The sequence below is a fragment of the Parus major genome, chromosome 12, assembly GCF_001522545.3.
Source record: "Parus major isolate Abel chromosome 12, Parus_major1.1, whole genome shotgun sequence".
NCBI classification, from domain to species: Eukaryota; Metazoa; Chordata; class Aves; order Passeriformes; family Paridae; genus Parus; species Parus major.
This window is the reverse complement of record NC_031781.1, coordinates 3,746,067-3,765,716: the sequence shown is the minus strand read 5'-3', so window position 1 is coordinate 3,765,716 and position 19,650 is coordinate 3,746,067. Positions and strand designations below refer to the sequence as shown.

The 19,650-nt window shown below is 61.4% G+C and overlaps 3 protein-coding genes across 6 annotated transcripts in view; 2 read left to right on the top strand and 1 right to left on the bottom strand.

Moving 5' to 3' along the window:
• RBM6 (RNA binding motif protein 6) overlaps window positions 1–2,922 on the bottom strand; it is a 57,021-nt gene extending 54,099 nt beyond the window's left edge. For both annotated transcript variants that reach the window (XM_015640975.3, XM_033517585.1), the window contains exon 1: window positions 2,824–2,922. The gene's annotated coding sequence lies outside the window, so the exon portion shown is untranslated. The remainder of the gene's footprint in view (window positions 1–2,823) is intronic.
• A 157-nt stretch (window positions 2,923–3,079) lies between these two features.
• On the top strand, window positions 3,080–8,318 carry MON1A (MON1 homolog A, secretory trafficking associated). 3 transcript variants are annotated; one of them, XM_015640979.3, is made up of 6 exons: window positions 3,080–3,232; window positions 4,493–4,634; window positions 4,873–5,340; window positions 5,537–6,302; window positions 6,426–6,545; window positions 6,987–7,100. In XM_015640979.3, the coding sequence occupies exons 2-5, from the start codon at window positions 4,508–4,510 to the stop codon at window positions 6,499–6,501; spliced, it is 1,437 nt and encodes a 478-aa protein (XP_015496465.1). In that variant the 5' UTR covers window positions 3,080–3,232; window positions 4,493–4,507; the 3' UTR covers window positions 6,502–6,545; window positions 6,987–7,100. The 3 variants fall into 3 exon arrangements, with proteins under 3 accessions (XP_015496465.1, XP_015496463.1, XP_015496464.1); XM_015640977.3 differs by having other exon boundaries at window positions 3,081–3,232; window positions 6,398–6,545; window positions 6,987–8,318; XM_015640978.3 differs by lacking the exon at window positions 3,080–3,232 and adding an exon at window positions 3,344–3,366 and having other exon boundaries at window positions 6,398–6,545; window positions 6,987–7,400.
• Window positions 8,319–9,556: 1,238 nt separating this feature from the next.
• Window positions 9,557–17,731, top strand: MST1R (macrophage stimulating 1 receptor). Its single transcript, XM_015640974.3, has 21 exons — window positions 9,557–9,683; window positions 10,097–11,403; window positions 12,561–12,749; window positions 12,830–12,955; window positions 13,038–13,208; window positions 13,406–13,575; window positions 13,666–13,843; window positions 13,951–14,096; window positions 14,189–14,350; window positions 14,495–14,588; window positions 14,691–14,924; window positions 15,005–15,151; window positions 15,228–15,387; window positions 15,470–15,562; window positions 15,639–15,872; window positions 15,954–16,034; window positions 16,107–16,288; window positions 16,362–16,471; window positions 16,567–16,732; window positions 16,808–16,944; window positions 17,026–17,731. Exons 2-21 carry the CDS (start codon window positions 10,186–10,188, stop codon window positions 17,312–17,314), a joined length of 4,287 nt encoding a protein of 1,428 aa, XP_015496460.1. The 5' UTR covers window positions 9,557–9,683; window positions 10,097–10,185; the 3' UTR covers window positions 17,315–17,731.
• Window positions 17,732–19,650: the final 1,919 nt, after the last annotated feature.

The window sequence follows — 19,650 nt, the reverse complement described above, 5'->3', positions numbered from 1 at the left end:
CACATTTCTTGCTCTTCCCTTCTGGATTTCCCTCCCCCACACCAGTTCTCCTTAAGTCAACAACCTTACTGACACTTAAAAAAAATGAAAATAAAATTCCTTGCCAGCTGGGAACTGCTTAGACATAATATTCAAATTATCAGACAAGGAAAAAAATACCACTGGACAGCTATCAGACCTGGAACAGACCTGCTGAGCCATGCAGCAACCTCCAGGAGTGCGAGGTCATGGTTCAATAACACAGGGAGCAACACTGGCTCTGACAGCCCCCACTCAGCCTGATCTGCTCCCCGCCTCCGCCTTTGGCAAAGCGACGGGTGTAAGTTGTGCCAGCTTGTGCTTTTCTGGGTCTGCACCACAGATGACCCTCAGAAGAGAGTTATATTTAACCCAGGTCACTTCAGGGATACGCTTTACCACACAATCCCACAAAGCAAGGTGACAGCAAACTGCAGGACAGGGACAGAAGGGTCTTAGCCTGGCTTCCAGTGACGCCAAGATCTCCTGAAGGTACACTCTGCTACAACTGCTCCAAAAAAAGCACGCTGTGATGAGACATCGTGAGGATTCACCCTTCTGCCACGGGCAGATATCTGCCAGCTCAGCTCCCACCTCCCAGCTCACAGGTAAATGCTGGGAGACAGGTCAGTGTGAGTGAGGCTGTTTGCCAAAGACACCCCAGGCCAACAGCAAATCATGGCAAAAAGCCACCTGCGCGCTTGGAACTGTGCATCCATTAGTTTCGTCATACTCTGGTCACAACCAAGTGTTTGAGGAGATGGAAACAGTCCAGTCACTCACAGAGCCCAGACCAACAGCTCTCTAGGACAATAATGAGCTGTTACAATTACCCTAAACATTTGGGAGGCAGACATGCATCATCTTTCCCTAATCCTAACCCAGCTGGCTCTACTTCCTGGTGGCAAAGCCTCAGCTCCACTGAAAATACAGAAGGCACAACTAAACAAGGAGAAGCTCTTTTGTGGTTTGAGTTCCTCCAACGACTGGTGGTCACACAGCCCTCCCATGAGAGACTGGTGGAGCTCCGGATGCTCCCTGGCAATTACACCCAATGACTTCCTCAGGACCTTGCCCCTGCCCTCCCCAGTGCTTCCTCAGACAACTCTGGGGAGGTTCCTGACTCCGCTTCGCCAACTGCACGTGCCAAGCCTGACAGCAAACTCTTGGATCTTTTATTCCAATTTATATCTGCTTATGCTAAAATAATGGCTTTGATCATGGGAATTGTGCAGCTGAACCAGACTGAGCAACTGGTCTTCTTGAGGACTAAATAAAGACATCTGTCAAGGGGCCAAGTGGGAAATGCCAGCACAGCCCTCAAGTGTCTCCTCACCAATTTACACCCAACTTCACACTTTTTTCCATATATGGGGGAGAGAAGGGTAATTGGTGACAGACTGGGTGATATTTTCAGAAAAATACTCTGATATTCAGAGCTTCTCTCCCAACAGATTTTGCCAAGACTTGGTATTTATAGAGTACGAGGAAATCAAACACAGAACTACACACGAGAATAGAGGAAGCAGTTTGCTGTGGAACAACTTTCTGTACCCGGTAAAGTTTTTGTAAGGCTGAAGAAAGGAAAAGGCCTCTCTGAAATCCAAGTACTGCAGGAGGTACAAGAGAAAACTATTCCCCAAAGCTACAGAAACTGTGAGCAGCCAAGAAAGCCAGTTACATCAGATGTTAAAGTCAGAGACCCCTAATTGGGAAGAAATATCAAAAGCGTGTCACTGACATATGAAAGTGAACGGAGAGGGAACCATTTTGGCTCTCATAGGAGTCAAGCTGGAAGATTTTAATTGTAAAAAACGGAGATGTGCATACTTTCAATCTATATGATGCTTCTAAAAATAGTATTAGAGACAATCAGGTGAATTTTTCCATCCCACTATCCTGACCTTGCTTTTCTCAAAAGACTTCACAAGTGCATTCCCAACCACTGAATGCTGGAAAAGACTCTCATACCACCAACATCCTGCTGGGATAGGAAAGTGAAGCCCACCTTCAGCAGCACTGCCAAAAGTAACACCACACAGCAGCAGAAGCACCAGCCTCTTGAGATGCCAATTGTTTTTAAAAACAGAGCACAGGAGGTCACTGGCATCACTCCCGGTCGTTCCTGATCACTGCCTTACCTGGCCTCCACCAGAGCCAGGCCACATCCTGCCTCCACCTCAGCCTTTACTGGCAGCCCAAAATTCCATTTAGCCCAATCTGCTAACACACAGCTCCTGTCAGATCCCCCTGCACCCCAGCATGAATCCAGCCCACTTTGGTCCATCCCTTTTACAACCACAAGCATTCCGAGATGGAAACACACACGACCTGGTGCAAAAAAAAGGCTCTAATCTTTATCAGGGCCTCAGAACAACACCGAGATACCGAGAAACACAACTGCTGACAATGATACACACGTAGCAGGCCCCAACACTACTATGTGGGATACCGTACCCTGATCCAAGGGCGGTCCATCCCAACCCCACAACGCACATCCCACTGGGGCCTGAGGTCCTGATGAAGACACGAGCCCACAGCACGCACCCGCGGGCCCACAGCGCCAGGACCTGCTGCCTCACGCCCCGCAGCGGGCCGCCCCCAGCCTCACCCTGTTCCTGCACCACGGGTGACCCCAAAACACACATCCCCCTCATCCCCGTGGGCTCCGCTGCCTCCCCTCCTCTACCACGGGCAAGCCTACCCTGAGAGCCCCTCAGGACACTCTTCGCCCCTCCCACCCCACTGAACGAGATGCCCTTTATCCCAGGCGATCCCCTTTATCTCCCGGGAGACCCTTATCACCTCCTCCTCCTCCTCCTCCTCTTCCTCCTCCTGCTCCGCCGCTCCCGCCTCGCACAGGCCCCACGGCCGCCACAGCGAGAATCCGGAATTTCCGGCTCCCTCCTCCCCGCGGGTGCCCAGGGGGTGCTGGGAATTGTAGTCTCTTTATCACCTCCCTGCTGCCCTTTCTCAGGCGTGTCCTTGTAGCTCACGGACTACAACTCCAATGATCCCCCCTAGGAGCGCACCGCCTACAACCCCCATGATGACCCGCGGCGGGTCGCCGCGATGGCGGGGGTGTCGCCGCGGTCGGGGCCGGGACCGGGGGTAGGGCGGGAGGTGACCGCCCGCCGCCGGCTCCGAGCCCTTCTCCGACCCGCCTAGGCCGTGCCCAGGGGGCTGCAGGGCGGCCCCGGGAGGAGCCGCGGAGGTGGGTCCCTGCGCGTTGCCCTTAAGGGGAGTCCCGGGCCTGGGTCGTGTCGGGGCTGCAGGAGCGGTGACACCTCAGCGCTGGAGGGGGAAGGGGCGGGGTCGGTCCGTGCTGGGCCGGGACTGAGTCCTGGGGTGAGTCTCGCCCACGGTAAGGTCAGCAGGGTGAGGAGGAAATGTGAGAACGGGGCCCTAATCCACTCCCCGGCACCCTCCAGGGCTGTCACAGGATTTTAGTGGGGTGTCTGGCTCCCCTAGGTGCGGACGGGATCCCAGTAAGCTCCCTGGCACTCTCCAGGGCTCCAGGTCACAGGCTCCCCCAGATGAGGACAGAGCCCTTATCTGTTCCCCAGTACCCTCCAGAGCTGTCACAGGGTTTTGTGGGATGAGGATTTACCTCTCTCGGGGGAGGATGGAACTTTGCCCAGTTCCCCAACACTTCCTAGAGCTGTCACAGGTTTGGGGGTGGGGGCTGCATGAACTCCCCCAGGTAAGGACAGGGCCCTGATCCACTGCATGGTTCCCTTCAGGACTATCACAGGAATTCATGGGGGCTGGTCTGGCTCCCCCAGGTGCAGCATTTGTTGGGATTGGGTTTGGGAGCAGAAGGTGTGCCAGGGCACAGAGCAGAGCCTGGGCTCCATGAGCTTCCATAGCAGCCAAGTTCAGAAACACAGGCCCCTAGCCAGCCTGCCTGCCTCCTGTTGCTTTTGTTTGTGTTCACTTTTTCAACCTGGGGGCGGGTTTTCCCCCAGGGAAGGGAGGAAGGAGCGCGCTGGAGGCATGGCCTTGCTGGAGAGGGCACCCAGCTCCTGGGGTGACGCCGTATGTGCCAGCTCAGGAGGACTGTCGCCAGCCTCATCCCAACACAGCCACCTAACCCGGTCCAAGGAGGATCATAAACCCCTCCCTTTGCAAACATGAGGCCTCTGGGATTTCAGGTGTATGGGACAAGCCCCATCCAGGGCCGTGTCCCTTCCCCCTCGCTGCACAGGGAGGCTGAGCAGCTTTCATGGGGGAAATCGGGGCCAAGCCTGGATGAAAGGTGCTGTGGCCAGGGAAAGAGCTGGGGCTGCGTGAGAGAGGAAATCCTGCTGGATTAGAGCAGCTTTCCTGACATCTCACCAGAGCTCGGTGCTGCCTGCTGAGCCAGCGGGATTGGGGCTGCGGGTGCTGGCCTGGCTCTGCTGGAGAACAGAGCATTTCTGGACCTGTTTTGAAAGTGAGGGGACACAGGGGTGACACTGTGGGTCACATGCAGGTCCTGCCCCGAGGAATGGCTGCAGATGTCCACAAGAAGAAAAGCTGGGAAGTGCCCAATGGGTCCCTGGCGCCAGGAGATGGGCAGCACACGGAGCGGTCTGAGAGCCCTACACCGGGGCTGGCACAGGGCACGGAGCCAGGTATGGAGCACAGCTCACCAAAGTGAGGGAAGCAGGTGGGGAAAGAGCAGCTCCTCATGCAGGCTGGGACCTCCACAGCTCTGTGGGCAGGGGGAGATGAGCCCACTCATGACTCCCCACCAGCAGGACCCACACTCACCGGGTGCTGTGGGATGGGGAGAGGAGGCAGGTCCCCTTTGCATCCTTTCCCCAGCATGGGGGACACGTGGATGGATGCTGCATGGCCCGTTGTTCCCAGGGGCGGGCCAGGAGGGAGCCATGTTTGTGCACACCCGCTCCTACGAGGACCTGACCAGTCCCGAGGACGGCGCGGCCGCGGCACGGAGCCCAGAGGAGAGGCGGGGGGAGCCGGCTGAGCAGAGCAGCATGGAGCAGATCAGCAAGGACTTCAGCGAGCTGAGCACACAGCTCACAGGCATGGCCCTTGACCTGGAGGAGGAGATGAGGCCAAGCAAGGAGGGGAAGCTGGAGCCATCCCCGCAGACCACCCGCCGTGACTCGGTGCTGTCGGGGAAGGAGGAGGAGGACGTGACCATGGACGCCTGGCGCTTGCACCGGAAGCACGTCTTTGTGCTGAGCGAGGCGGGCAAGCCCGTGTACTCCCGCTATGGCTCTGAGGAGGCCCTGTCCAGCACCATGGGTGTCATGATGGCCCTGGTGTCCTTCCTGGAGGCTGAGAAAAACGCCATCCGGTCCATCCACGCAGGTACCGCCCTGAGGGGAAATGGGGTGGAGGGGGGGTGGTCACAGCCTGCCCATCCGTGTGCCTGCCACCATGGGCCATGTCAACTGTCCCCAGGGGCAGATGGGTTGCTGTGGGGAGAGGCTGCAGCCTGGCTGTAGCCCGGGGAGCCAGGCTCACAGGTCTGTCCCTGGCCTCCTGGGGACTCCCTCCCAAGCAGATGGCTACAAGGTGGTCTTCGTGCGGAGGAGCCCGCTGGTGCTGGTGGCAGTGGCACGCACCCAGCAGTCGGAGCAGGAGATTGCCCATGAGCTGCTCTACATCTACTACCAGATTCTGAGCCTGCTCACCTGGACCCAGCTCAACCACATCTTCCAGCAGAAGCAGAACTATGACCTGCGCCGGCTCCTGGCTGGCTCCGAGCGCATCACCGACAACCTGCTGGACCTCATGGCCCACGACCCCAGCTTCCTGATGGGCGCTGTGCGCTGCCTGCCCCTGGCCGCCAGTGTCCGGGACGCTGTCAGCAGCAGCCTGCAGCAGGCCAAGGCCAAGAGCCTGGTCTTCTCCATTCTGCTGTCTGGGAACCAGCTGGTGTCTCTCGTGAGGAAGAAGGATCAGTTCCTTCACCCCATTGACCTCCATCTGCTCTTCAACCTCATCAGCTCTTCTTCCTCTTTCCGGGAGGGTGAAGCCTGGACTCCCATTTGCCTCCCCAAATTCAATTCTAGCGGTTTCTTCCATGCCCACATCTCCTACCTGGAGCAGGAGATGGACCTGTGCCTGCTGCTGGTCTCCACTGACCGTGAGGACTTCTTCACTGTGTCCGACTGCAAGCGGCGCTTCCAGGAGCGCCTGCGGCGGCGGGGGGTGCACCACGCTCTGCAGGAGGCCCTGCGCACCCCCTTCTACAGCGTCGCCCAGGTGGGCATCCCTGACCTCCGGCACTTCATCTACAAGTCCAAGAGCTCCGGGCTCTTCACCAGGTGAGGCCCCGGGGAACCACTGGACCAAGGCCATGGCATGTGGCATGGGCCAAGCCCCTTCTCCAGGGGGTTAACGGGGTGCTGTGTTCCTGCAGCCCTGAGATTGAGGCTCCCTACGTGCAGGAGGAGGAGAAGGAGAGGCTCTTGGGGCTTTACCAGTACCTGCACAGTCGGGCCCACAACTCTTCACGGCCCCTGAAGAACATTTATTTCACAGGCCCCCGTGAGAACCTCCTGGCGTGGGTAAGGCCGTTGGTGGGGTTTGGGTGGAGCCTGTCTTTTCTGGTCCTGCATGGTGGGAAAGGGGGGTGGTAACACTACACAGCACCAGCTCCATGGTCCCCAGGGAGGACCCCAGCCTGTGCACGGTCCTTTTGAGGGTGAACCTGCCCCCTGTGTGAGGGAGGGACAGGCTCGGGTAGCAGTGGGAGCTGGTGAATTCCAGCACCAAGGGCTGTCATGAACTCAGTGCTGTGGAGAAAACCCACTCTGGGGACAAACCTCAGGGTTTGATTCTCCCACTTGTGAGCAAACCAAATGCCACCCATTTAGGGTACCCCACTGCCACTTTGTGTCCCTGCACTGGAGCCCCTCTCCCCATTGCTGGTAGCCCATGGGGGGAACACGGAGTTCCCAAGTGGGGCGCAGTCCTGTTCCCAGCATGTGTCCTGCTCCTTCTCCCAGGTAACCAATGCCTTTGAGCTCTACGTATGCTACAGTCCCCTGGGGACCAAGGCTGGCGCCATCAATGCTGTCAACAAGCTCATGAAGTGGATCCGCAAGGAGGAAGACCGACTCTTCATCCTCACACCCCAGACGTACTGATGGGCATCACCCAGGGCATGGAGCCAGCTGGGAGAGCCCCCGCCATGCTGGGGAGCCCATTCCCAGGGATTCCCAGGCTGTGTGTCCAGGGGAGAGGGCATGGTGGGACCCCAGAGCACAGGGAAACTCCACCTGTGGGTCTGTCCAACCTGGTTATTAGAGATGGGGTGCACAGGGAAAGGGAAGGGGATGAACAGGACTCTCTCTCAGCTGCAGGCAGTGCCCAAGCTGGGGGGCTGCTCTTTCTCTGCAGTCCCCAGCTCCATCCCTTGTTGTGGGGGTCCTGGAGTGGGGCTGCTGATATCCCAGGTTACTGGAGGGGAGCAGAGCACCTGGGTCCTGCTCCCTGTGCCTGGCATCCCCCTTCTCTTACATCCTGTGGCTGTGCCAAGGGTGAGGTTCCCCAGGGGAGATACATGGCAGCACTCAGGGGACCCTATGTTGCTGTTTCCACAGATAGCACGTGACACCGTCCAGGTGAGGGACAGGGCTGGCCTGGGGCATGCACTGCTCCTCTCCCTGCCTAGTGGGGATCTGGAGCCCCCAGGTCCTAGGGAGCCTCTGCAGTCCCAGAGCAGGTTTGCTCCCTTGGCATCTGTATGAGCCTGGACCCTTCCCACTGTGGCTGTGAAAAGGATGTCTGTCCCTGGGGATGCTGGCAGGCAGGGTGGGTCAGCCTGCCCCAGCTGGGACAGCAGGGTCCTGCCCACCTCACCACAGGGACACAGAGCAGCTCCAGAGAGCCAAGGTGCAAAGGTGTTTGTCAGGGAGCTTGTGGGCTCATGGTTCTGGCAGTGGGTAGTGGACCCTAAAGGGGCAGTTAAAGCACATCTCCTTGGAGACACCCCTGGTGCAGGGCCATGGTGCTCTCCAGCCCATGGAGTTTCCCCTTTGGCATGGGAGCACCTGTCCCCCAAACCCAGCCCCTCGAGCCAGCTACGCTGAGCTTCCTGCACCTCCCTGACCACCCCAGGCACTGGTGCAGGGCTGAGCACCTGTGAACGTCTCGGGGCTGTCTGAATATTGCTGGAATAGGTGTTGGAGGAAGGGCAGAGCCATCAGGGTGATAGCCCGGCACAGAGGGAGCTGGGAAGGATCCGGCAGGGCTAGCACAGGGGTCTGCTCCTGTATTTATGCTCCTGCCAGAGTGTAATCGCTTGTCTTTGCTCATAAACATTATCTGGACCCTAAGTTATGTCTTGTCACGTTATTGTATGTTCACTGGAGTGGGGGGATGACCAAGCTGGGGTGGGGGGAAAGTTTGTTCCAAGTTTTGATACGGTGCAGTCCAGCCCCGGGGATCTGCTGGGAGCCAGGAAAGCTGCCTGGGAGTGGTTCGAGGCTGCCGGGGTTGTGCTGGCAGGAGGCGGCGCTGGCTGGAGACTGGGAGCGGCAAAATCCCCGGGCTGAGCTGGCCGTGGCCAGCTCATGTCGAAACCGAGCAGAGGCGCAGCCGGAGGAAGGAGCTGTTGGGTAAGGCCCGGAGCCAGCGGAACTCCGGGCCTTGCACAACTCGGGCCGGGAGCCTGGGAGGGCCGGGGCTGGCCGGACGGCAGGAACAGGCCATTTTCGGCAGGCTCAGCTTCTCCTGGGACCAAAGTCCCCAGCACCTTGCTCACCTGGAGGAAAGGTCCATGTGCAAAGCTGGGATTCATGGCCCCAGCGTCCAAGGGCAGCAGGGCACGTGGAGTGCAAATCCATGTATGGATCAGGATGTATAGGATCTTCCCACATCCCTATGAACAGCAGTCACTCCCAGAGGTGCTGGCACCTCCTGCCACTGCCGGCAGCCAGGGAGGAAAGGGACATGAGACACAGAAATAACCTTCACAGCTGCCCTGGCAAAGCTGTGGGTCTCCCAGCCCTGCTCCTTTTTCCCAGCTGGGAACTCCGGTGCTGAGTCTGCTGCACTCGCCAAGGCTGCCCTGTTGGACTGGGAGCGAGCAGCGAACGTGGTGCCACCACAGGAACTTTGGGGAAGCGGCAATTTCGATTCCATCTGTCGGCCGTCCCTAAGGCAGCGGGGCTGGGGGCTGCGGCCGAGGGGCCAAAGGCTACCGACATGCAGGACCCCACTGGCACCCAGGGATGCTGCTGGCAGCCACCTCCCAGCCACGGGGCTCCCCCGATGGCCACCCGGACCTGCCGCGGGCAACCGAGGCACTGTGCCAGCCCTGCACCCGTGCTCCGATCAGCGGCCCCGACTCACACCCGTGCGCCTCTTGGGCACCGTGCCCAGCCGTGCCTGTTCCCCCGGCAGTGCCCAGCGACCCTCCGGGTACCCCGACCTCCGAACACCCCCGTCGCCCCGGCCTGCGTGTACCGCTGCCGGCCGTAGCGGAGCCCCGGGCGGTGCGGGGACAGGACCCGCCCACCCCGTTCCGCCCTGGCCCGTCCCGCCTCGCCTGCTCCGTCCCGGCCCCGCTCCGCCCTGTCCCGGCACGGCACGGCACGGCAGCGCCCAGGTGAGCGCCCTGCCGCCCGGCAGTGCTCGGATCGGACCCGACAGGACGGATGGGGCGGTGGCAGCCGGACCCAGTGGAGACCTCGGACCCGGTGAGCTGCGGCGGGGCCGCGGGTGGAGGCTGGGGGTCCCAGTCCCGGGAGGCTGGCGGGGGCCTTGTCCTAGTCCCGCAGGGATCCCCAGTTCCCTTTGCTGTCCCGGGGGCTGGCAGGGTCCCTATCCCAGTCCCCGGAATGGGTCATTGCAGGGCAGAGATGCCCCAGGGTGACAGGCAGAGTCTGTAGGTGGCAGAAGGCAGGATCTGTCCCTCTGCCACCGGCAGCTTGGCATCACCTCCTACTCATGGTATTTCGGAAGAGGTTTTGTGTGACTGATCCTCCCTCGGCACTACCCAAAATCATCTGGCCCTTGGGAACCCTGGCACCCCCAACTGACTCCCGACTGGCTGTGCCCAGGTCTTCACCTAAAATAAACGGGTGAAACCCTTCCTTTTTTATTTTGGCAGATGCAATGGTGGCCCACCCTCCATATGAGTTCTGAGCCTGCTGGGTGCTGAGCACCGTCAATAACCCCACACCAGTGGCACTGCACAGCATGGGCCTGTTGTGCTGTGTGTGCCTCTGGCTGCTGCTCACCCTGACCCGGCTGTGTGCTGGTGCCTGGCAGTGTCCCCGCATCCCTTACAGCTCCATCAGGAACTTCTCCATCCCCTACACACTGCCCAGCCTCGATGTTGGCAGCCCCATCCAGAATGTTGCTGTCTTCACTGACTCCGACGGCCCAGTCGCTGTCTTTGTGGCTGTCAGGAACCGCATCCTGTTGGTCAGCCCCGACCTGCGCCTGCTCTCCGTCCTTATCACCGGCCCGGTGCGCAGTGCCAAGTGTGAGATCTGTCGCCTGTGCCCAGCCACCACAGATGGCCCTGAGGACACAGACAATGTCCTGTTGCTGCTGGACCCGCTGGAGCCATGGCTGTACAGTTGTGGCACGGCGCAGCATGGGCTGTGCTATCAGCACCAGCTGGAGGTGCAGGACGGTAAGGTGGCCATCACAGCCACGCACTGCCTGTACTCAGCCATGGGCAACAGCCCTGCGTTCTGCCCTGACTGTGTGGTCAGCCCACTGGGGACCAGTGCCACTGTGGTGGCCACCTCCTACACCTCCTTCTTCTACCTTGGCTCCACCGTCAACAGCAGTGTGGCAGCACGGTACAGCCCACAGTCGGTGTCCGTCCGACGCCTGAAGGGCACCTTGGATGGCTTTTCAAACGACTTCCAGTGGCTGACGGTGCTGCCGCAATACCGCAACAACTACACCATCCACTATGTGCACTCCTTTGCCGACGGGGACCACGTCTACTTCCTGATGGTGCAGCCGGAACAGCCGGGATCAACAGTGTTCCACACGCGCCTGGCACGGCTCAGCACCCACGAGCGTGACCTCCGCCGCTACCGCGAGCTCGTCCTCGACTGCCGCTTTGAGTCCAAGCGCCGGCGCCGGCGCAGCAGCGAGGAGGATGCTGAGAGGGACATCGCCTACAACGTGCTGCAGGCAGCCCACGCTGCCCGCCCTGGTGCACGCCTGGCCCGCGACCTCGGCATCAACGACACCGACACCGTGCTCTTCGGTGCCTTTGCCGAGAGCTGGCCGGAGAGCCGAGTGCCGCAGGAGAACGCGGCTGTCTGCGCCTTCCCCCTCCGCCTCCTCAATCAGGCCATGGAGGAGGGCATGGAGAAGTGCTGTGGAACAGGGCACCAGCCACTGCTGCGGGGTCTCAGTTTCTTCCAGCCGGTGGAGTACTGCCCACACAATGTGAGTGCTCCACCCTGCGCCGCATCCGGCCCGGGGACCCTGGGGGTTGGCTGGGATGTGGGAAAGTGGGTTCAGGAGCTGGGAAACACTGGTAGAGCAGGATGGATGGTGGGGTTGGGTAGGGCGGGGGGAAAGCATCATCAACCAGGTGTGAGTCAGCTCAGCAGCCACCCACCACCTACTGCAGGGGCTGCTGTGTTCCGGCAGCCCCGATGCACCGGGGAGGCCTGGGGCGGGTGGGGATCCTGTTGAGCTCCCACCTCACCGGTACACATGTCAGCACATGGGCACACTGCCACATGTCATGCATTGGGCCAGTTCCTCTCCTGGTATGGCTTCCCCAGGAGCCTTGACTCCAGTGTCCGTGGTGACTGTCCCTGGACCCCAGCCATCCTCTCCAGCTTGTTTTTCTGGGGGGGGTGGGCGGGAAAGCCACAGGACCTCGGTGCTTCGCAGGCTGGATTGAGTGAGGTGCAGGCTGCTCCTGCCTTGTCCCCCAGGCCAGCCACCGCCTTCTCTGGGCAAATAAACCGCAGGCGGAAGTGCAATTAGTCACCGGGGTTCCTCGCCTGCCGCAGCCGCGGGGCAGGAACACCGTGTCCCAGGTACAAGCCCCGGCACAGCCAGGATGCAGATGGGTGGGCACCCCGGCAGGGCCCCCTCATCCCAGCACATGACACAAGTTTTGGTGTCCTCAGCCAGGCTCAGGGCAAGGTGCAGCCAAATCCCCTCCTCTTCCTGCGCAGAGCAGACAGCTCACTGCTGCTGACTCACACTGTGGCAGGGGAAACTCAGAGGGGACCCCAGCCCCTCTGCATTGGGGGTGTCCAGTAGGGACACGATGGCTCCTGGTGTCCCTTTTCAACCCCAGTCTCTCGCTGAGCTCCAGGGGTCGTCCTGGAGTGTGCATCCTGTGGTGCCAGCGCAAATAACTATATCCAGATGGGGTGGGAGGGGAGGGCAGGATCTGACGCCACATGGGGGACTGAGGGAGGGCCTACTGATGTGGTTTTTTCTCCAAAAATTTCCCAGCCTGGAGGGCAACTTAAGCAATCTGGTGCTGCCCCAAAATATCTCACAGCTCAAGTTGGTGCCTATCTGTGAGGGTGTGGGAGTCAGGGTGGCAGGTCGAGTCACCACCCCATGTTCGGCCACAGGTGAATCTGTCAGCACCAGTGATCAACACCAGCTGCTGGGATCAGCCCACCCTCGTCCCTGCTGCCTCCCACAAAGTGGACCTGTTCAACGGGCAGCTGACAGGTGTCCTCCTCACCTCCCTCTTCGTCACCGCCATGGGAGACGTCACTGTGGCCCACCTGGGCACAGCAGAAGGACGCATCTTCCAGGTGGGATGGGGGATCAGGAGGGGTGGCAGGTCCTGGCAGGCTGTGGGCTATGCTTAGCCCCCTGCTCTGCCCTGCTGCAGATGGTGCTCCAGCGCTCCAGCTCCTATCTTGTGACCTTGTCCAACTTCTCCCTGGGAGAGCCGGGGCCAGTGCGAGGTGCCATGGGGCTGCAAAGCCACTCGCTGTTCTTCACTGCCGGCACCAAGGTGAGTGGGGGGTCTCAGACAAGGGGCATAGGGTGGGCATGGAGCTCCATGTGTCCCCCTGACCTCCACTCTCCATCCCCAGATGTGGCTCCTGAACGTCACCGGCCCTGGCTGTCGCCACTTCTCCACGTGCCAGCACTGCCTGCGGGCCGAGCGCTTCATGGGCTGCGGCTGGTGCAGGGATGGGTGCAGGCGCCGCCACGAGTGCAGTGGGCACTGGGTGCAGGACAGCTGCCCACCTGTCCTCACCGACGTAGGTCTGCGCTGCCGTCCCCCTGCTCCTCACACCTCCCGAGCACTCATATGGGGAGGGACGTGGCAAATGGGGTGGCCTGTGGTGGAACCCCCTCCCTGGGATGGGTGTTGTGTTCCTCAGAGAAGAGCATTTCTGCACCCACAACAGTCGCTGGGCTTTGGGGGCTTGGGGTGACACAGGTGCCTCTCCCACAGTTCCATCCCCGGAGCGCCCCGCTGCGGGGCCGGACACGGGTGACGCTCTGTGGAATGACCTTCCGCTCCCACTCGGGCCCCGACCCCAGCCGCAGCCCCCGCGGTGCCAGCCGGGTGGCAGTGGGACGGCGAGGCTGCACCGTGCTGCCGGAGGAGAGCCACAGCTACAGGTGTGCAGCAGTGCTGGGACAGGACAGCAGCAGAAAGGGGTCTGGGGCTGCCCCCCGGCCTGGGGCTGATCCCCCATCGCTGTCCCGCAGACCCCTGCCCACCTCTCGCCGCAAGGAGTTTGTGGATGTGCTGGTGTGTGAGCTGGAGCCGGGGGGGCCGGCAGCAGTGGCGGGCCCGGCCGATGTGGTTCTCACTGTGGAGGAACCCACCAGACCCTTTGGCTTCCGTGTCTACGGCTCTGCCACCCTCCGTGGCTTCGTCTTTGTGGTATGGTTCCCCACCGGCAGCACCCCTGGCAGGGTCGGGCGGGGGGTTTGGCTCACTCGGGGGGGGTTGGCTCACTCACCCATCCCACTGACCCCATCTCTGCTCAGGAGCCCAACGTCAGTGCCCTGCACCCCCCGTTTGGCCCCCGGGGGGGTGGCACCCTCCTGTCACTGCACGGCAGACACCTCTCGGCAGGGAGCAGCTGGCGGGTGACGGTCAATGGCTCCGAGTGTGCCCTGACCGGGCAGCCCAGGTACACCCCTGTTCTGTCCCCGCCTGGCACAGCACGGGCACGGGCACGGGGAGCCCCCGCAGTCCCCCCAGCCACGGCTGTCGTGTCTCCAGCCAGGACAACGGGACAATCGGATGCACGGCTCCCGCCGCTGCTGGCCTGGGCCCAGCCCGGGTAGCCTTGTGGATCGACGGGGAGGAGTTCCCGGCTCCCGTGCCCTTCCAGTACCGCCCCGACCCCACGGTATCCGCCATCGTCCCCAGCTGCAGCTATGAGTGAGTGCGTGGGCTCCCTTCTCCTGGCCGAGAGGACAGCCCTGTCCTGCCAACTGCCCTGGCTGGGCTGGATGAGGTGCTGGGAATTGCAGGCACTCTGGGGACCCTGTGCACCCCGGGGAACCTGATCCCTGCCCACCGTAGGGGCTCGCTGCTCACCATTATCGGCACCCACCTGGACTCCGTGTATCGCGCCAAGATCCGCTTTGAAGCCGGTGGTGTGATTACCCAAGCCACAGTAAGCACCGGGGTGTGGGACCATCGCCCCCCGGCCCTGCCCACCGCACCGCAATCCCCTGGGCACATTCCGAGCCGGTGCTCAGCATCTCCCTCCCCACAGGAGTGTGAGGACCCGCCGGCACCGGAGCGCCTGCTGTGCCACAGTCCAGCTTTCCCCTTCGAGAGCAAGGTGCCCAAGGAGGTGGTGCTGGGGAACCTGAGCGTGCTGCTGGACGGCGCCGATGGCCGCTGGCTGTTCCGCCTCCGCTACTACTCCCGGCCCAAGGTTTACCCCTTGGAGCAGGAGGGCAGGCGGCTCCGCCTCAAGCCCGGCGATGATGAGATCGAGGTGCACGTACGTGGGGCAGTGGGGTGAGCCGGAGTAGGGGGTCCAACTGCCAGGACCCCCGAGGTCACGGTGCTCTCTCTGGGCAGCAATTGGGGCTGGATGCCGTGGCCAGCTGCATGAACATCACCATGACGGTGGGGGGCCGGGACTGCCACCCCAACGTCCTGAAGAACGAGGTGACGTGCCGCCTGCCCCGCGAGCTGCGCCTGACCTCCGCTGGGGCCCCCGTGGAGGTAGGAACCCCCTGGGTGGGCAGCCACCCGCCCCAGTTCCCCCCACCCCATCCCTGCTGAGCCCCTGATCCTCCAGATCTGTGTGAACGGAGCCTGTGAGGCGCTGGGCTGGGTGCTGTCCCCCCCCACCTCGCTGGACCTGGCCGCCAGCCTGGCTCTGGGTACCGGCATCACCTTCTTGGTCTGCTGCATCCTGGCTGCCGTGCTGTTCCGCTGGCGCTGGAGTAAGAGGCGAGGTGAGTGCCGTGCTCGCCGGGCACTCTGGTGCCCCCCAGACTCCTGCCACGCCACCCCCTACCCACTCACTGCTGCCCGCAGGTACGGAGAACCTGGAGCTGCTGGCACAGCCCGGCCGCAGCGACCCCCCCATCACCACCCAGCGCCCCGGCGTCGACTACAGAGAGGTGCTGGGTAAGTGGGTGTCACCCGTGGGTGGCGGGGTGCTGGGTGCTGCCAGCCCTCATCCCGCCTCTGCCTGTCCCGGCAGTGCTGAACACAGCGGGCACTCCCGGCCCCGTGGGGCCCCGCACACGAGTCACCAGTGCCGGTGCCAATGGCAGTGCTGGGGCCGGTGCAGCGGGCGGCGGATCCCCCATGCCGCTGCTCAGGGCCTCATCCTGCTGCCTGGAGGATCTGCGGCCGGAGCTGCTGGAGGAAGTGAAGGACATCCTCATCCCTGAGGAGCGGCTTGTCACCCACCGCCACCAGGTCATCGGCAAAGGTGCCTCTACACCCCAATGTGTGTGTGGCGTTACCTGCCCAATGTGTGTGGGTGCCAGCTTTGTGCCACCTGTCCCTGCAGGACACTTTGGCAGCGTCTACCATGGCACCTACACGGACCCACTGCTGGGCGACCTCCACTGTGCTGTCAAGTCCCTGCACCGTGAGTAGCTTCCCCTCCCACGCGTGCTCCTGTGGCACAGCAGCGGAATGGCCACAGCTCAGCTCTCCGCAGGCATCACGGACCTGGAGGAAGTGGAGGAGTTCCTGCGCGAGGGCATCCTCATGAAGAGCTTCCACCACCCCCAGGTGCTCTCGCTGCTGGGGGTGTGCCTGCCCCGCCATGGGCTGCCCCTTGTCGTCCTGCCCTACATGCGCCACGGGGACCTGCGCCAGTTCATCCGCACCCAGGAGCGGGTAGGGGGTACCCCAAGGGGGGAGGGCCGTGGTGGGCGCCAAGGTCTCCATGCTCACTACTCCCATCTCACAGAGCCCTACAGTGAAGGAGCTCATTGGCTTCGGGCTGCAGGTGGCCCTGGGCATGGAGTACCTGGCCCAAAAGAAGTTTGTGCATCGGGACCTGGCAGCCAGGAACTGCATGTGAGTGTGGCTGTGCCCTCCAGACCTCCACCAGAGGGTAAGTGCTTGGGTCCAGGGGTGCCCAGGAGTCCCCACCTTGACCTGGTGTCCTGCAGGCTGGATGAGACGCTGACAGTAAAGGTGGCTGACTTTGGGCTGGCACGTGACGTGTTTGGCAAGGAGTACTACAGCATCCGGCAGCACCGCCACGCCAAGCTGCCCGTCAAGTGGATGGCTCTGGAGAGCCTCCAGACCCAAAAATTCACCACAAAGTCTGATGTGGTAGGCATGACCCCCCCCTCCCCGTCCGCCATCTTCATCCTACCTGTGCACCCATGGCAGCTCTCTTCTCGGCAGTGGTCCTTCGGGGTGCTCATGTGGGAGCTGCTGACACGTGGGGCATCGCCGTATGCTGGGGTGGACCCCTACGACATGGCCCGCTACCTGCTGCAGGGGAGACGCCTCCCACAGCCCTCTCACTGCCCCGACACCCTGTGAGTGGAGCTGGGGGTGGGCAGGGTGGCAGGGGGTGTCCTGGGGGGGTGCTGCCAGTGCTGACTGGGGTGTCGGTGCAGCTACAGGGTGATGCTGAGCTGCTGGGAGCCAGCGCCCGAGGAGAGACCGTCCTTCACCGGGCTGGTGGGTGAGCTGGAGCGTGTCCTGGCCGCACTGGATGGTGAGCACTATGTCAACCTGGCTGTCACCTACATCAACCTGGACTGGGGTCCTCCCTTTCCCCCTGCTCCCCGGGGGCAGCTGACTGATAGCGAGGACGAGGATGAACAAAATGAGGAGGTGGAAGAAGAGAAGGAAGAGGAGGAGGAAGAGAAGGAAGAGGAGGACGATGACACATCTGTGTGCTGATGGGGATTCCTGCACTGTGGGATCTCCCAGACCCCCATATACCACAGGCACACTCCCCTGAGGAGGGATGCAGTGTGCAGCCGGATGCTATGAGGCACCCTCCCTATGGGATGGGTGCTAGGAGGCAGCTGGGTGCTGTGGAGTGCTCTCCAATGGCTCACACCCAGACGTTGCTGGCTGTTCCCCAGGACTGGTCCTGCACCACAGGATGCTGGGGGCTCAGTCCTGTGCTGGCTGGGTGGTGTGAGGCTCAGCCCCACAGTGATGAGTCTGTGCTCTGGGGCTCAGCCCCATAGTGGATGGGTGCTGTGGGCCCCATACCCAGCAGGTGCTGTTGGGTGGCCTGGCCTTCCCAGGGCTCCCATGGAGTTTCCAGCCTCTTGGCTGCTCATTAAAACCTAATTGTATTTTTTCCTGGCTGAGGCTTTGTGTCTTTGAGGGGGCCATGCGCTGAGGAGGGGGTACCCACTGTTGCTGTGCCAGTGAAAGGTGGCAAAGGTGGTGCACAACGGTGCTGCTGTGACCACCCTGGAACCATCCCCCAGTTCCTGCCAGGCCAGGGCCCCACTTTGCACCGTGTCCCACCATAGCCCTCTGACCTTGGGATGTCTGGGAGGGTTTTCCTAAAAGTCCTGCTCCCAGCCATATTCAGCCCATGGCCAGGGTGGCTGTGGGGCACGAGGCCTGTGAGGAGCACCATGCTCCTGGCATGGGGTGATGATGGCCCTGCAGTCCTGGCAGATGGCTCATGCTGGCCCTGGGATTCCTGGCACGATGGATGCATGGAATTGCAGTGCCCATGGGATCATGATATTCCTGGGATGAAAGGTGCCCCGGCATCAGACCAGGATGCTCCTGAGGTCATGGGTGCTCAGTCATGGGGTCATGGAGGCCAGGGTATGGGGTTTCAGTGTCCCTGGAACTGAGGTGCCTGTGGGACCATGGTGCCCAGGACATGCGATCACAGTGAGGGCACGATGGCACCCAGCCCATCAACTGCTCCTCACCCTACCTGCCTGCACAGGGTCTAGGGGGGCACACTGCTTCGGGCTTGGGGCTGATGTCTGGTGACCAAGAGTCATTACCAGCTTCACTTAATGACACCTTTATTGCTTCAGCACTGCCTGTGCAGGGGAAGGTGCAGCTCATGCCTCAGGGCATGCCAAGAGATGGGCATGGGTCTGTGATGCTTGCTGCCCTGTGAGCTGGTTTTGTGCTCCTTTTGATGGAAGTGGTGGCAGATGCCACATTTGCAAGGAACTTGTCCTGATGAAGAGGTCCCTTCTGCCCCAGTTTTGGGGCAAAAATCACCTAGAACAAGACACTGGAAAAGAGGAGAGGAGCAGTGATGGGCATTCCTTGCCTGGGCGCAGGTTCAGAGTTCAGGGCAGGGAACAAGGGCAGAGTCTAGGATGGATGGATGGATGGATGTATGGATGGATGGATGGGCGGGCAGGGGATGTTCAGGACAAGTCCAGGATGGGCAAGGGATGCTGAAACACGCACGGTCTGTGGTTGTGGGCAGTGCTGCTCCTACTCCATGTCCATCCACACAGGCCCTGCTGCCAACACTGGCTTTAAATAAAACCTCCTCGGCTGCTCATTAAGCAGCGCTGGAGCCCGGGGCCACATCAGCTCCCATCAGCCAAGCTGTCCATCTCCACCGGTGCCTCGCACCTGCACGGCTCCGCCGCCACGCGCCCAAGGGTATTTTTAGCACAGCTGGGTCCCAGCATCCCACGGTTAGGGTGGCTGCCAGCACCCTGCTTCAGTTTCCCCACAGCGCGACTGCTGTGCTCCCCTGGCCTGGGTTTTGGGGTGACCATGACCTCCAGTGTAGGTGCTGACCTTGCACATGTAAGGCCAAGCAGCACCTTTTCGGCTCGCTGCCGAGTTGCTGTGGCAACGGGAAGAGCCTGGCACTGTGTGGTTATTAGGGCTGGTTAGCAATGGGAGGCGCTGGGCACTGGTGCTGGGGGATACTGTATGCCTGGGAGGCAACCAGGATGACTGACTGGGACACCAGCAGCTCATGGGATGCAGTGATGAAGGGATGGATGGATGGATGGATGGATGGATGGATGGATGGATGGATGGATGGATGAGTGCATGGACAGATGTGTGGATGCATGGAGGGATGGGTTGATACATGGCTGGATGAATGCAAAGATGGATGGATGGACTGGCACCCTGGCTATTGCCCTCCTTGGCACGGAGTGGGTGCCCATGGCTACGTTTGGGTGGCAGATGCATGCCAGCCTGCTGTCTGGTGACACAGGGGACAGCTGTGGGAGCAGCCAGTGTGAGCAGGGCACCCGGTGGGAGCGGGGCTGTCC